Here is a 14945-nt window from a genome sequence, read left to right as displayed (position 1 = left end):
GATAGAATTTCAGTACCCATGTACAAAATAGATTTATTTTAATCCTACACACTATTAGCAAGATGTATCACTCACTAAAATAACTTAACTTTCAAACTGATTCTTCACTGATACTGAGTAGCAGCCAACCACAAGCAAAATTCAGAAGTTTCGTCATAGATACTTCCTTATCTAGCTCAAATAGAATGTGTCATTAGCAAAATTTTATGCTTGACAACCCTTTTGGTGAAGAAATTTTTCCTAATATCCAATCTAAACCTACTCTAGTCACTTTGGGGCAGTTTCATCTGGTCTATCACTTGTTATGTGCAAGAAGATACAGACCTTTACCTGGCTACAACCTCCTTTCGGGTAGTTGAAGAGAGTGATAAGATACGCCCTGAACCTGCTTTTCTCCGGACTAAACAACTCCAGCTCCCTCAGCCACTCCTCATAATAATTATACTCCAAGTCTTTCAAAAAGCTTTGTTGCCCTTTATTATCATTGCACGGTGTCCAATAACAGTTTAAAAGCCCATGGGTAAAACTGTGATAGAGGAGGTCAAGGTTACTTTAAGACCACTACAGGAGCCTGAGAATCAGCTGTGGTGTCTTAGTTGTGGATTTAGGGGATTGTCATAAGGTATTCCTTTACAGTAGAAGCATTCATTTATGTAAGATACTGCTGTAGTCCTGTAACATTATTTATATTATATTGGAGCCTCTCAGCATGAAGCAAATAGATAAACACAGGACTCTCCATTTTCATATTCACTTAACAGCCTAATATGAACCAATCAGTATATCAACAGGGAATCATTAACCCTGGTAAACATACTCATTTTAAACAGGTTCAATAAGAAAGATATTTCAACCAAAAAAAGTAAAAATTCTTAACAGGAAAAAAAAAGGGTGCTTATTCAAGGAAGTGTCAGAAATTGATTTCTGAAATTATTTTCTTAACTGATGTGATATTCTATGTACACAGGGACACAGAGTCATGAAATACCTTGTAATTACTCCAATAAGCACAGTAGATTCGTATCTGGGATATCATGACAGGCTGTTCTACTAAAGCATGCGAAGGGTACTCTTCCTTTTTGTACTGGAAAGTTTATTCAATTCACCTTTACATCTGTGTAAATTATTTTCTCTGTAATAAGAAGATGAGGTAGGCTCTAATCCATTAAATCAATAATTATTATCTCATTATTAAAAGAACTTAATTTTAATAGATTCCATCAATTAATTATATCTTTAAGTATTAGTGTTTATTTAGCAGTATTAAATCTGTGAATAACTTGATAAACAATATATTTTTCTTGTTTTGCAGAGGAATACACATGCAGCTTTAATATTACATTCTATTTATTATAACACCACAAAATCTGTCATTCCCATACGAACTATGACCAAGAACTTCTAGAAAAGGATAAGAAGAGTTACAGATGTGGACAAAAGTCTTGAAATTGAGGGGTGGTTAATTGGTGTTTATGAGGCTTATCTCTATATTTGGAATCTCTATATTTAGCCATTCACTACATTTATCATTTGCTCTCAGTCAGGAACTAAACTAGATAACCAGTGAATAGGTCATTTCTTGTAGGGATCCTTGAAGCTGTTGTTCATATTTTGTGAAGACAGAAAGCAGAAGGAGATTGACACACTTCTCACACTTCATGATTAGCCTGGACTAATTTGCAGTGACATTCTTTGATAAATAGAAAAACGTATTTATTTACTGTTTAATATCCTAAAGTAAAACAAACAAACAAACAATCATACCTAACATCTTTATATTATTACTGCTGTAACCGCAGAACATTACAAATACAAATATCTAAAGGGTTTTTTTCACATTCCATTCAATGTCAAATATGTTTCTCATCCCACCAATATCTACATTTAAATTTAAAACTGTAATGTATGAAGGTTATATCTCTTATTTTGTAACAGTTACAACAGAACTGTTGATTTGAAAGGACACGTGACCCACAGATTAATCCACTCTGTAAATTCAGTTTAGAGAGATTGATGTATCTGGAAACCATACTCTAGAAATGGTTTACCATATAAGGCATAAAACTGGACTACAGATCACACTTGCATTCCCAAAGCATGTGGCAATTGAAAGTGGGCTGCTGTAGCTGATAGAAAAAGCTCACAGTCTCATTTAAGGTTTCCTCAGATGCAATGTGTTCTCTTGGGGTGGGGTTACCAGGGAACTGCTGACTGTTGCTGTTTGATGAGCCACACTTCACATAAGCAAAGAACAAACAGAGAAAGATCCTACATCAAGTTTACGGATCAAAAGATCTCATGGTTTGGGAAAGGTGGGATATTGAACTTCCAATTAAAATTCCCAGGAAAAGTTTTTGTATATTTGGGTATTTCAAAAGATGTTCGAGCTTTGGGAATGGGGGGGTGGGGAAGGTGTATGTGGAAAGGTGGGAGTGGGAGAAGGAGGAAAAATATTAAACCACTAAGTATATGAATAAATTATTAGCTCTACTCCTCACTAATAACTCCAATTTTTAATTTATTTTCTTTTTAGAGTGAAATTAATGATACTCTAAAATATAAGTATATCATATTTTCTGGTGTTCCCTGAATATTTTGATTTTAAAAAAACATATAATCCTATATATATAATCTTTGCAAATATACCTGAGATCTAGACATTGACTTCTTCCCTCTCTTTTGTCAGCATTATTAGTACATACTTATTTATAAAATTTCAGCAGAACATTTTGCTTCAATTGGGGTGGAAAGCAAACAGGAACCAGTAGAGGCTATTGCAGGTAATTATTAATTACATAACCAATTAATATTACACCCCACAGCTAATTACCAAAAGAAATTAATAAACACAAATACAAAACACTTCCTAAAAAGGATTTGAATTCAAAAGATTTTGAAAGTCTTAAAACTTTAGGTTATGCATGGACAATAGTTCTGACATTCATGGCCAAAATGACAGTTGCAGCAAATTTCTATGTACAGAATTCGCAATTTTTCCTCAGGGGAAAACAAAACAAAGCAAAACACAGGTCCTAGAGCCAATCAACTGATAAAATAGATTGTTGGTAGCCTGATGGAGATGAGGTTGCTGCAGCTCCCTATTTTTAATCCATGGTTTAGAAGCAAAATGAGGTCAAGTGGTGTTCCCATAAGGCACACACACACAGATGCAACATATACACACAACAGATGACACACAGATAGAACCATTCAGCACTCAAACACACATGGCACAAACAGTCTCATTCTTCTCTGACTGACCATGAGGAAGGATGATTTATAACTGGAAAGATGCTCACATACTCAACATGAACCACTCCTGTAACTTGCCTTAGACATTCAGTCTGTCCAGTAGCTAGCACCTGGATCCCCAGACTTCACACTTGGTGCCATCTGGACAGACAACTCTGAGGCCTGCAGCTCCCCTCCAGTTGCAGGTACAGACCCACTTTTAATCCTGGACATGCTCACACATCCCCACTCAACCAGCAAATTATTGATCCCCCAGGGCTTTTTACACTGTACATATCCAGTAACAGTACCTGGATATCTCAGGCCCCCAGTGCCCAATGATATCCCCACATACACATTATGAGCTCCTAGTAGCTGGCTTTGGCATTGAGGCTATCCAGGAGCTGGCTCCTGGCTCCCTGGTCTCCCCTTAACTCAAGCACAGAGACACAGAAGTGCAAACAGGTCTCATTCAACCCTCAATGTCTCCAGACTGGTCTAGAACTCTTGGCTCCTCCAACAGCTGGCTCATCAGCTTTCTGGTCTGGACTTTTGGCCTTGTGGATATCCATAATCCAAGCCACTCATCCAACTTGCTGGTTATTCTAGCCTGAGACCTTTAGTGATCCTACACTGGCATAGGCACCCATGCAATACACACATAGTCTGCATTTTCCAGTTTGCAGACTCACAGACTCATGGTCCAGCTCCAGTTGCTGGCATTTAAACCTCCTTACAAACATGCATACAAGAGAGACCCTTTACTCAGGAAAATCATTAGAAATGGGGCATAATAAGACATAGGACAAACTGCTGATCAAGGACAAGGTATAACCATACAATATTAAAAAAAAAATTAAGTTCATAAAGAGTTATTAAATCCCTGTCAAAGCTTAAGGTTTGAGAGTGAAATACACTCCCATCTGCTTTCCTTATGACATACAGTGATGTAACAAGACTATTTCTTTTGTGATACACACTTGATATTGACAATATCCCTTTTGATTCTTCACTGACTGAATAGCAGCTTCAGACTACAGGTTCCACACCATTATAAAAATAAAAAACGCAGACCATTGCCTCAGAGTGCTGAAACAGAAGTAGAAATATAAAACAGGGTTTCATTTATAAGTAACGCAAGGGCAGAGGGAGCTGGAGGACTGTACCACTGATTTTCCTTAACTCTTACTTGTTAACATGTACCCAAGAGTGGTTTTCACCTGTGCACCCAGTACTTTGCCAGGCTGTTCTCACACATGGCTGGGTAAGGTGCGTGCCAGCAGATGTTCGCAAAACACAAAGTATATATGAACAGGCCTGTCTCAGGTTTCCATGCCAGCACCTTATATAGTCCTCTAACATGATCCTGTCAGGCTTTGCGCTCTTAGGCATTGCTAACATGAGCTCACAAATTTATAGAACATTCTAGATTAAAAAAGATTTTCCTCAGGGTGTCATGGAGTTCAGTCTCCTAATCAAAGCAGGACAAACCTCAAAGCCAGCTGAGATGGCACAGATACACTTCTCTTGTAATGAAGCAAGGGCACACCTCCAAGTACCACAGAGATTAATGTAGACAAACAAAGAAACTTAAACGCAAGAACATTAAAATGAAAACTATTTACACTTCAGCACATTTTAAAAATCACTATTATTCCCTACAGTTAATAAGGGGAAAATACACTGTTAAGTGTATTTCATTTGCCCCCCTCAGTATTAAAGCTTTGATATAGATCAGGAAAAACAGTTACAAAATTCAGATTTAAAAATGTACTTTTAAAAATTATATTTCTTCATTACTGAGGACTAGAAATACACACTAAAAATGTATAATCATATTAATATTTAAGATCATCCTCTTTAGAAAATCCAAAACTACTAACAATTCCCAACCTCAAAAGATATTTCTTCTATCTTTAAGTAAATCAATTTGGATACATTATATATAACCTACAGTTTGTGGAAAAAAGGAAATGTTGATGCATAAAGTTTAAGCATAAATATTTCAGTTCATTCTACTTCTTAAATCATAGAATAAATTGGCAGTACTACAGTTTTACAAATACAGAATGATAATAATTTATTGTGGTATATGTGTTGAAGTACACATTCAATTATCCTCCTAAGCATTTAAAATCATAATGTATTAGGCATACTTGAGTCACTTCCTAAATAGAGGCTTGAAAAGATGAAAGAGTGCTATTCCAGTTTGGCTGAATGGCTAACATCATGACATGATGCAGAATTAATTCTGTACACAGCAGGCTCACTTTAGTACTCAGCAAAACATAGCAACTCCTAAATTTCATAGTGCTAAAGCAAAAAGCAGGATATAAAAGGAATTAATAAACAAAAATCCCACACACCTGCATTTTGTACATTGGATTTCACTCACTAGACTTAAATAACTGCATCATATTAGCCAAATCCCACTGACAGAAATATAAAATACCCACCTGTTTTGGGATCAACTGAGAAATATGGCTGTCCCTGAAGAATACTGTACACTACTCTGGCACTGTTTCCATATGTGGGATCATCTGCATCTGTGGCTGTCACCTGTAGAACAGATGTACCTGTATATACAGGAAAATAAAAATTCATTGGTAATAAATATAATTTTATGACAAATATTTTCAAATGCATTTTTGAAACCTCTACAGTCCTCACATTCTTCAATTGAGAGATTAATAACATTTTCTCTATTTGTTATTAAACTATAATATCAGGAAAACTAATTATACTAATTTGTTAAAATAGTTTTTGTCTTTCTCTCTATATATGTATATGCAAATTAACTACATACATAGAAACATAATTAGTAATGACATAGCATGCATATTTATGCATGTTCACACACATAGACTTCAAATTTGGATATTGATTTCTGAATAGCTCAAATTTATGGACTTCAGGATTTTCTTCATCTTCATCCACAATACAAATTAATGTTGAAGTATTTAAAATAACTTCCGTAAATGCCCCCATATCAATAAAAGATGCCAAGGGAATAAAAAATCTAGCTATTGGAAGGCATCAAAGATCTCAAAATCTACTAGAACCTTGCTAAGGATCCAAATTAGAAAGATAATGAGTAAAAGAGAATTATTTTTATGCTAGTAATAAAAAACACTAGAAAAATAAAATCACAGATTCTAGAATGTCACAAGGTGGGACAAGTTATGATAACATTTTTTAGAATATAAAATCTGTAAGTACTGCACAGATAGAACAGAGATAAGGGATTTTACTTTTTACTATATTTTTCATGTTTAATGATGAATCTTTTTTGCTATCACTGCCAAACCCTTCACATAATTAATCAGTAAATGAAAGATTGTGCTTTAGTAAAGGTTTAACCTTCATTCCATTTGTTTATCCTTCTACAGACACAGCTTTCTACAGGTTTCTTTGGTTCACCATCAAAATACCAGAATAATAATAACAGAACAGGATGCTGTCATGCAACTCTGCATCTGAAAATGGCTTCTCAGCTAAATTAACCACTGAGGCATCACCTCCACTCTGGGGTGTTCAATTTCACATCTTAGTTGTGAGGAGAAGTATGTTTTTTAATTGAAGCCCTTGATCTCCTCTACTTGTTATACTTTGATTTACCTCATGAAACACTTTCAGAGCACGCTAACTAGATTTCTGCAGATGAAACTGAACCAGGACATGTGCTTTAGCAGCACACCTGCTGACTTTTGTTCTGACTATTTATTCTGACTGCTAATAGGCATGTAGTCTCAGAGATCACACAAGAGCTAATCTGAAATAAGATTTCCAAAAAACATATGGCGGGGCCATCAGTTCCTCAGTTACAAATGTTTACCTTTCTAGATCAATTTCCATTGCACAGAACTATTTGATGTGCACGCCCTCAGTGTACAGTGAAAATAGAAGTACCTAAAATCACGGGGTCTCACTTGAGGTCTGGCAAACTAAGCATGCAAATCTTCACACTTTTTTCACTCTTTGAGAAACTCTTCTCTCATTTGCGCCACACTAACTTGGACACCCAGAGTTGCTGGTTTTATCTCTACTGGAGACTTAGTAAAACGTATGGCTCTGATCTCTGAGAAGCCCAAATGCATACAGTCTCATAGATAAATATATTCACAAAGCAGATATAAGGATATCTTGGTGAATTTGAAGTTGAAAACTGTACTAAAATCAAGCTGGAGCTGGAGCTGGAGTCTGTTCATAGTTATTCAGAAGTTAATGGTAAAAGTAAATTTATTACTTCATTTGTGTTTATACGGAAAGGTAAACAAATATGAATTAGTTTGTGTATTTTGTCTTCAACTGTTCTAGGAATCTATACAGCTGTATTTATTTGCTATCTAAACAGAATAAGGGTTCCTGAAACCACTTTTGATCACTTCAAAGAACAGACAATGCATTTTCCCCCCTATTCTATAGCTTATTGAAATGCTATAATGATATATTTCTGTAACCCAGTTTTCCAATAATTTCTAATTTGAGAGGAACTTGTATGTTTCAATCTTGTGGAATCATTGAAGTCTAATAGTTTACTGATAAATAATGATTTTATTTTATTTTTTTAGTTGCATACAGTAAAAACAGGTATAGTCAGTCACCTACCAGAGTTTTCTATCCAGAATGCTGGACAACTTCCATAACTTTTTATCTATAGATTTTCCTGTTTCCAGAAAAACAATTACCACCATGGTGAGTTTCCATTAGCACTTTTCCCCAGAATTCTAGAAAATTGAAATGGATTAAGAGATTTTGGCTATTTCAGAAGAAAGTACCAGAACTACTGAGATTTCACAGTTCTCTCATCCTTGGGAGACTTTTTTCTCTCTCCTTATTTTAAAAGGTAAAAAAAGAATCTGAGAACTTGTATTGTTCATTGATGTGGGACAAAAGAAACAGGAACGGTAAAAGGGAATATCTCACATAAGCAGCTGACAGGACATTTTAGCATAAATGGAATGCCATTGTACCTTAAAATTTGCTACAGTGGTTTTCTAATACAACTGTATCTCTCTCTCAAGACACACCTGATAATAGTAATTTAGTATTGAATAGTGGCAAAGTATTCTCTTTCTACCTAAAAGAACACTTAGAATCACAAATTTTAACTCAAACTCCCGCCCTACCTCTCAAACTCTCGTTCAGTGAAGCCTAATTTTTTCACTATCTTACACAAGCATGCTCAACATTTTGTAAAATATCCTTTTGCCTAACTCTTGCCTGATTTTTTGAGCATCAAGGAAAGACAGCTTGTGAAAGCTGCAGCTTAGAATGCCTTGCAAGAAAAAAAAATAAAAAGAGTACCTTTGCCTTCCAACTACTCCTTTCAAAGTTAGCATCATTCAGGTTTATCAGCACGACAGACAAATCGTAATTCTGGATACATTTGTATCATTTAGATGCAGCATCATTTTTTGTCCTTGAGTTACATGTAATGAAGGATTTAAATAGAGAAGTATAAAGTATAGCTACCTTGCTATTTTAAATGTTAACAAGCCTGAAAAAAATAATCTGATACAAAAGATAGGGGTCTAATTTCTCCAGAGACGACAGGAGAGATATGAACATCTGACCCAGAGGCATACCTTCCATTCTTTCTTCACTAACTTACTGTGAAAGTGCCTGTCAAGAAAAACTCAAAATTTTGCTATGAAAGCAATTTGTCACTCCAGTTAGGCAATACAAAGGACTTTTTTTCCCCCAAAGCGGAGAATCTCTGCTTATTCAGACTATAACTTCCATTACACATGCTTTCCCACTACATGTCAGAGATTACATATTGGGAATTCTGTTTCCTTAATTAATGCTTTATACAGAACTATAAAACATGTCTGTATGCTCTGAAAACCACATTGTAAGCTTTGCCTTTTTTGTTAAAAAAAAAAAAAAAGAATTATTTAATTGGGGAACCAAATTTTAGTTTTATTCAAAATATATTCCTTTGTTTTTCCCTTTTTTTTAATACATTTGCAATAAAAAATTTTTAGTGTTATATATCAAACAAAAGATGAAAGGAAATACTTCAATTTGTCTCTCTGAAGACAAATTTTTAATGTTTAATGAGACAGTTCAATAAAATATGTCTGTTGAGAATGCAAATCTGTATGCATTACTTTCCATAGTTCGCTGCACTGCTAAAATCTCAAATGGATCAATATTGAACAAAAATTAAAAGAAGTGAAAGGAATGTGAAGTTTAATGGACACAGGGATTTCCTGCCTAACTAACTGAATTCTTGGTATTGTCTTAAAACACTAATGAATCAACAAAATGTGATTTAGTTTCACAACATGGGAAGTTAAATAGGCCTTTCTAATAAAAATCATGTTTATGAACAACATGAATATTGTCTTCCAGATTATCCATAATTATGGCTGTCTCACATTATAATACTCTGGAAAGAAGTTCAGAAAAATCCACTATATCTGTTAATTTGTGAAGTAGAATTTATTGGGAATACCACAGAATCACAGACCGGTTATGGTTGGAAGGGACCTCTAGAGATCATCTAACCTCGCCTCTTAATTACCTCAGCATTAAAAGCTTAATATGCAGAGTTTCACTAATTTTGCAGCTGACAATTAACACATATAAAAGTCTTTTACTGATTAAAAAAAATATTCTTATTTCCTTTTAATTTACATAAAGATGACTTTCATAGTCATGAAGGCCACATGACTTTCATGTGGCCTTAAAAGAGGCCACAGAGCTGTCAATGAAACTGAGTTTTTTACACTGCAGAAGAAATAATTCAGATATAAATCTTGGATCTAGAGCCAACTTTTAGGGAAAAGGTTCAATGACGACAAGGAATAGGTGTTTTCTTTCAGCTCTTTCAGAATAGTACGTGAAGGAAAAAGTATGTTCACTTTGTGTTACGGTGAACACTGTGATCCTATATTTGGCAACAGATTTAAGAAAACTTACCTATACTTTCTTGTCAGTGACCTTAAAAAAAATAAAGGCCATAAAGGTCCTACAGCTTTTACAACTAGATTGAGAAAAGTTCAAATTGTGGGGGAAATACCACCTAATATCTTGAAGAGACAAATAAGAACCTGCTGCTGATGCTAAACAACATAATGGAGATCAGAAATACCACCATTCAGCATGAGGACTGTTGCACAAACGCAGTAACATTGAAAGGTCACATCGATCATGTGAAAAACATAAGAAATTTTTGAAGTAGTGAAGCATCCATAGAAATTCATAAAATAACATCGAGAAGTTCAGTTATGTATATACTCTGCAGCTAAGTGTCATAAAACATTTTAATTACAGAAACAAATAGAAGTGGCACAGGTATCTCCATAATTTGAAACAAAGAATGTATCCCATGGAAACAATAATAGAATTAGTCTTCCTGAAACTGCAGGCAATAGAATTCTTTCAGTATGCAACAAATACAAACAAATCAGTGAGAGAAAAAGATAGCGATAATAAATTTGCAGTGAAAAATATAATGTATACCTACAACATATGCACACCTGTATGATGCAATATGAAAACTCAGTTTTATTCACAGAACACAAAAGCTTTGTGGAATAAATATTTAACGACCTGCCTCAGGTACAACAGTAAAGTATTTTATTTTTAAAACATGTGCATTAATGCCTTATTTTACCACTAAAACTTCATTGTTTTACCATAATCTGTTTTGGTTTATAACCCAAAATACCATTCCAGACTATCTATTCAAATTATTCTTTGGGAAACAGTAACTTGTATGATGTAGTTGTATGGTAATACACATTTCAGATTACTGCAGAATTATGACTAACATTTATGTAAGAATGCTCCATTTTGAGAGGATAAAAAAGAAAAAAAGAAAACTTTTATAAATAGAATACAAATAAAAATAATAATATTAGCTAATTTTGATTTTGAGGATCATACTTATCTCATTTCCACTGTCTTTCCCCCTATGCAGAAAATAAAAGGCTTCCAAAGGGGAAAGAAATAATCAATTAAAATGGTCTCCATTAAAGATAAAGGAAACTGAAGAAAGAAAAGGATGGAGTTACACATTTTTGGAGACAGTTGATAAAGGAAATTAATTTCTCATTAAGACAGTCTGTGGTGTAATGAGAGATAACTGAGATAAAGTTTAGATGCTACTGAAATGAACTGTAACTCTAACAGTAAAGTTTTGTGCCACAGTGATTTATCAAAGACAGTTGAAGAGGTTTTGTACAGACTCACAATATTTTTACTGGAAGCTCTGTGCACTCACTGTAGTAATTCACACAAAGGTGTTATGCCATTATTCATAAAAATACTGCCCTTCTATGCTTACATAATTTTTTATTGGCAATTCCTCTATTAGGGGAAAGTTATAAAATAATTAGAATACTGGAGAAGTATTAAATAAAAAAAAATTGATTGCTTAATGTAGTACCTCAAAGAATATCTGAACTACATAACCAGAAAAAGCAAAGATCAGTACTTTTTAGAACTTCAGTTCACTTTATAATAACCTTACTAAAGATAAATAAATATATCTCTAAAATAATCTAGGAAACCACCATCTAGGAAACTACTATTTCTTTGTATTTGTTTAATTTTGTGAATTGCAGAGACTGCTTCTGTATACATAAGAGAATGCCACAAAGTGTGCAGTTGAATGAGGATATATGAATATATCTTGTTTCTAGAATGCAAAGAACCATTTGTCCAGGAATGTATGTTAAAACATTCAAGATTAAGAGTGACTCTCCTCTTACAATCATCATGTGTGTGTATACTGTTTGCTTAATATGAATGTCACAAGTAACATACAAGGTTGCATTTCATGTTTTCTTATCATCTCTTCTTAATTGTAATATCTTTAATGTACAATCAATGATACGAGGATGTGTTATAACTTTGACAAAAAGTAGTGGCATTTTCACTTATTAAAACATTGTTGAATAGAACAGTTTCTTTTCCTTACCCATTTCAGACATCTCTGGTACAGTAACAATGTATGGTCCATCTGTAAATTTTGGTGCATTGTCATTGATATCCTGCACTTTGATAATAAATTCAGATTCAGGCTCAAGTGGCTTGTTTGTCCGTCTATCAATAGCTTGGGCATGAAGTACGTAGTGTGTCTTCTGCTCTCGATCTAGGCTTTTGGTTGAATGGATGTCTCCAGTCGTGTCATCAATAATAAATATAGTCCCTGCCCCTTCTCCAGTGAGAATGTATTTGACTGATCCATCACCTTTGTCGGAGTTGGAATGCAGCTGTAGAAACACAAAAAATAATATAAAATAATTATTACATTTCATTAAAGATTATTGCACATAAGATATAACAACTATACTGCTGTTAGCACCCCTCTACTTAGTTTTACCCTTCCCATCTCTTGACGTAATTTCTCATGTGCTCTTTCTGGCAACCCAATAATTTTGTTCAGGGTTACTTCCATCCAGCATAGTTGATTTTTTAAACTGAGATTTCTTGGGTTCTATGTCCATTCTAGAAAACTTCACTAAATCAAGAATATTCTAGTAACTGGGGTGGTTTTTGTTTTATTTAGTTTAGGTTTTAGTCCTTCTAGTAGTTATTTTACAGCACTCACTGCTAGAAACCCTGTCTTAAGCACTAAACTGCATGAAGTCACACTGAAGATTGTTTGCTTCAATGGTGGTACTTCAGTCTCACCACCTACATTTTCTTCTGTGTCTGCAAGGACAACATCATTTACTGTGAAAGGAAACTGCACAGTGTGACAGAGGCAGACGTCTGTCCAGGATTACTCTCTCCTACAGCAAAACACAGGCATTTTCTTTGGATTTTGTTTGTTTATTTTTAATCAGAAAATCAAACAATTTGCTTGTATTTAAATTATTTGTAATTAAATAATGAAGTTTGACTGATACTTCCAGTATTTTTATTGTTCATAACACACAGTTTGTGCTATGAAATATTCATTAAATATATTATACCCCCTCCTTGAGTAGAATAAAGCTTTTATTTATTTGGGAGAAGGGGAGGAAAAACCACTAAGTACACTGGTTATAACATGAGATAACATGAAACAGTTTCCCATTGTCTCATTGCTTCTAACCTGACTTTAAAGAATTGTCTGTTTAGATTAAAAAAGAACATAAGGAAGGATGATTTTTATATAAACTGAGAAGTTTTGTGAGTTTGGTTCTTTTGTTTGAAATGACCTTGAGAATAGAATGTAAAGTACAATTAAAAGAAAGTGAAAATGTGGAAATTAATAGCCTCGGGTACTGTGCAGTTATGCTGTGTTGTAAAATCAGAAGGCACTCTTATCCTACTGCCCTGACTATTTCTCAGTATATGCAATGTGGTATTACTAAGTTTTTATACAGAATCTGAGCAAAACAGAAGCAGAATGACAGATATTATTTTTAATTAATGGAATGCAAGGTGTCAGTTTCCAGACTCATTTTCATTCTCAGTTCAAAAACTACTCAGGATTGGATAGAGAGGAAATAAAACTTGTAGGGTAGAAAACATCTTTTTTCTTACTTAAAAGATAAGATACAGAGATGCTGCTATTTTCTCACATGCTACTCATACCTTTTTTGCAGGTCTCTGTCTTGCCTTTAAAACTATCTACATCGTTATTTGTAAAAGCAGTAAGCATATGGCATTTGATGGAATTTTTCATCTTGTGTATTAAATCCATGAAATAATGGTGTTGCACATGATTTATATCTTACTGTAGGGGGCCTTGGAGAGGTGAAATCTAATAAATTTAAGATTTTCAGCTCATATAAATCAGTCAATGCACTATATGCAAGCCACAAGAAGATCTAACAGAATAACCAAAACACGATTGAGTCACCACAGTGGACCCTTTATTCTTTCTTTGTTGTTGGTGGTGGTTTTGGTTTTGTTTTGAAAATGGAAGAAAAAAAGAAGCAGAAAAAGAGTCTGACTTTGGTTTTCCCTTTATACGACAAAACAGTCTTACACATTTCATTTACAGCAGTCATTGGCAAAACTAATCATTTCTTATCCTTAGAATAACACTGTATTCTATTAAAAAAGGAATAATTCACTCAATGCAAAATGCCAGGAATCCAAACTTCTATGAAGTAAAAATGTTCTTTGAAGTGATTTATTCCTAAAAACAAAGAGTAGCAGGTATTCTTGTATTCTAGCCTAGGTTTGCTGGTATTCCAATTTTTCAGAAACCATTGGAATTGTTTCCTCTTGCTGTAGGCTCCTTTTGTGATAAAATGAGTTCTAAGTGCTAGTGTTTGCAAATGGTAACAGGAAAATGACAAATCTGCTGAGTTTATGAAGATATAAGGAACTCAAAACTATTCCAAATTGAAAAAGATCAGAAGAATCTCCATCCTACTTCTTTTGCCTCCACAGATGTATGTTAAAATATATTAAGATATATCAGATAGAGATCCCAGCAAAAATCACTTCATCAATAACTGGAATTATGAAAGTATGAAACAATTAAAAATTGGTTACACTGCTAGGTAAGAAATACATAGAATAAAGAACTGCTGTAGAATTTAAAAAGTAAGGTTCTTCAAAACCCCAAATATGAACATAACAAATGGCATTCCAATACCATACTGCAGAAAGGCATGTTCACAAATTCACTGTGATGGCATGAAATGCATGGACCATTCTGAAAAATTAATAACATTAGATATTTTTTGTTGTAAAGAAACAATTACTTCTACTTGTCATCAGTGAAGAAAATCCAGGTATGTTTTAGTCAGATG

At 34.1% G+C, this 14945-nt stretch overlaps 1 protein-coding gene across 10 annotated transcripts in view; it reads right to left on the bottom strand.

Annotated features, from left to right (window-relative positions):
• The window catches only part of CDH18 (cadherin 18), a 487356-nt gene that overhangs the window by 119705 nt on the left and 352706 nt on the right, over positions 1–14945 (bottom strand). For all 10 annotated transcript variants that reach the window (XM_027668439.1, XM_027668449.1, XM_027668440.1 and 7 more), the window contains 2 exons: positions 12167–12461; positions 5688–5807 (listed from right to left, as the gene is read on the bottom strand). In XM_027668439.1, coding sequence (XP_027524240.1) covers positions 5688–5807; positions 12167–12461 — 415 coding nt within the window. The remainder of the gene's footprint in view (positions 1–5687; positions 5808–12166; positions 12462–14945) is intronic.

This window comes from Corapipo altera, unplaced genomic scaffold, assembly GCF_003945725.1.
Source record: "Corapipo altera isolate COAL_440 unplaced genomic scaffold, ASM394572v1 184, whole genome shotgun sequence".
Classification (NCBI taxonomy): domain Eukaryota; kingdom Metazoa; phylum Chordata; class Aves; order Passeriformes; family Pipridae; genus Corapipo; species Corapipo altera.
The sequence above is the reverse complement of the archived record's forward strand: the minus strand, read 5'-3'. Positions and strand labels throughout refer to the sequence as shown.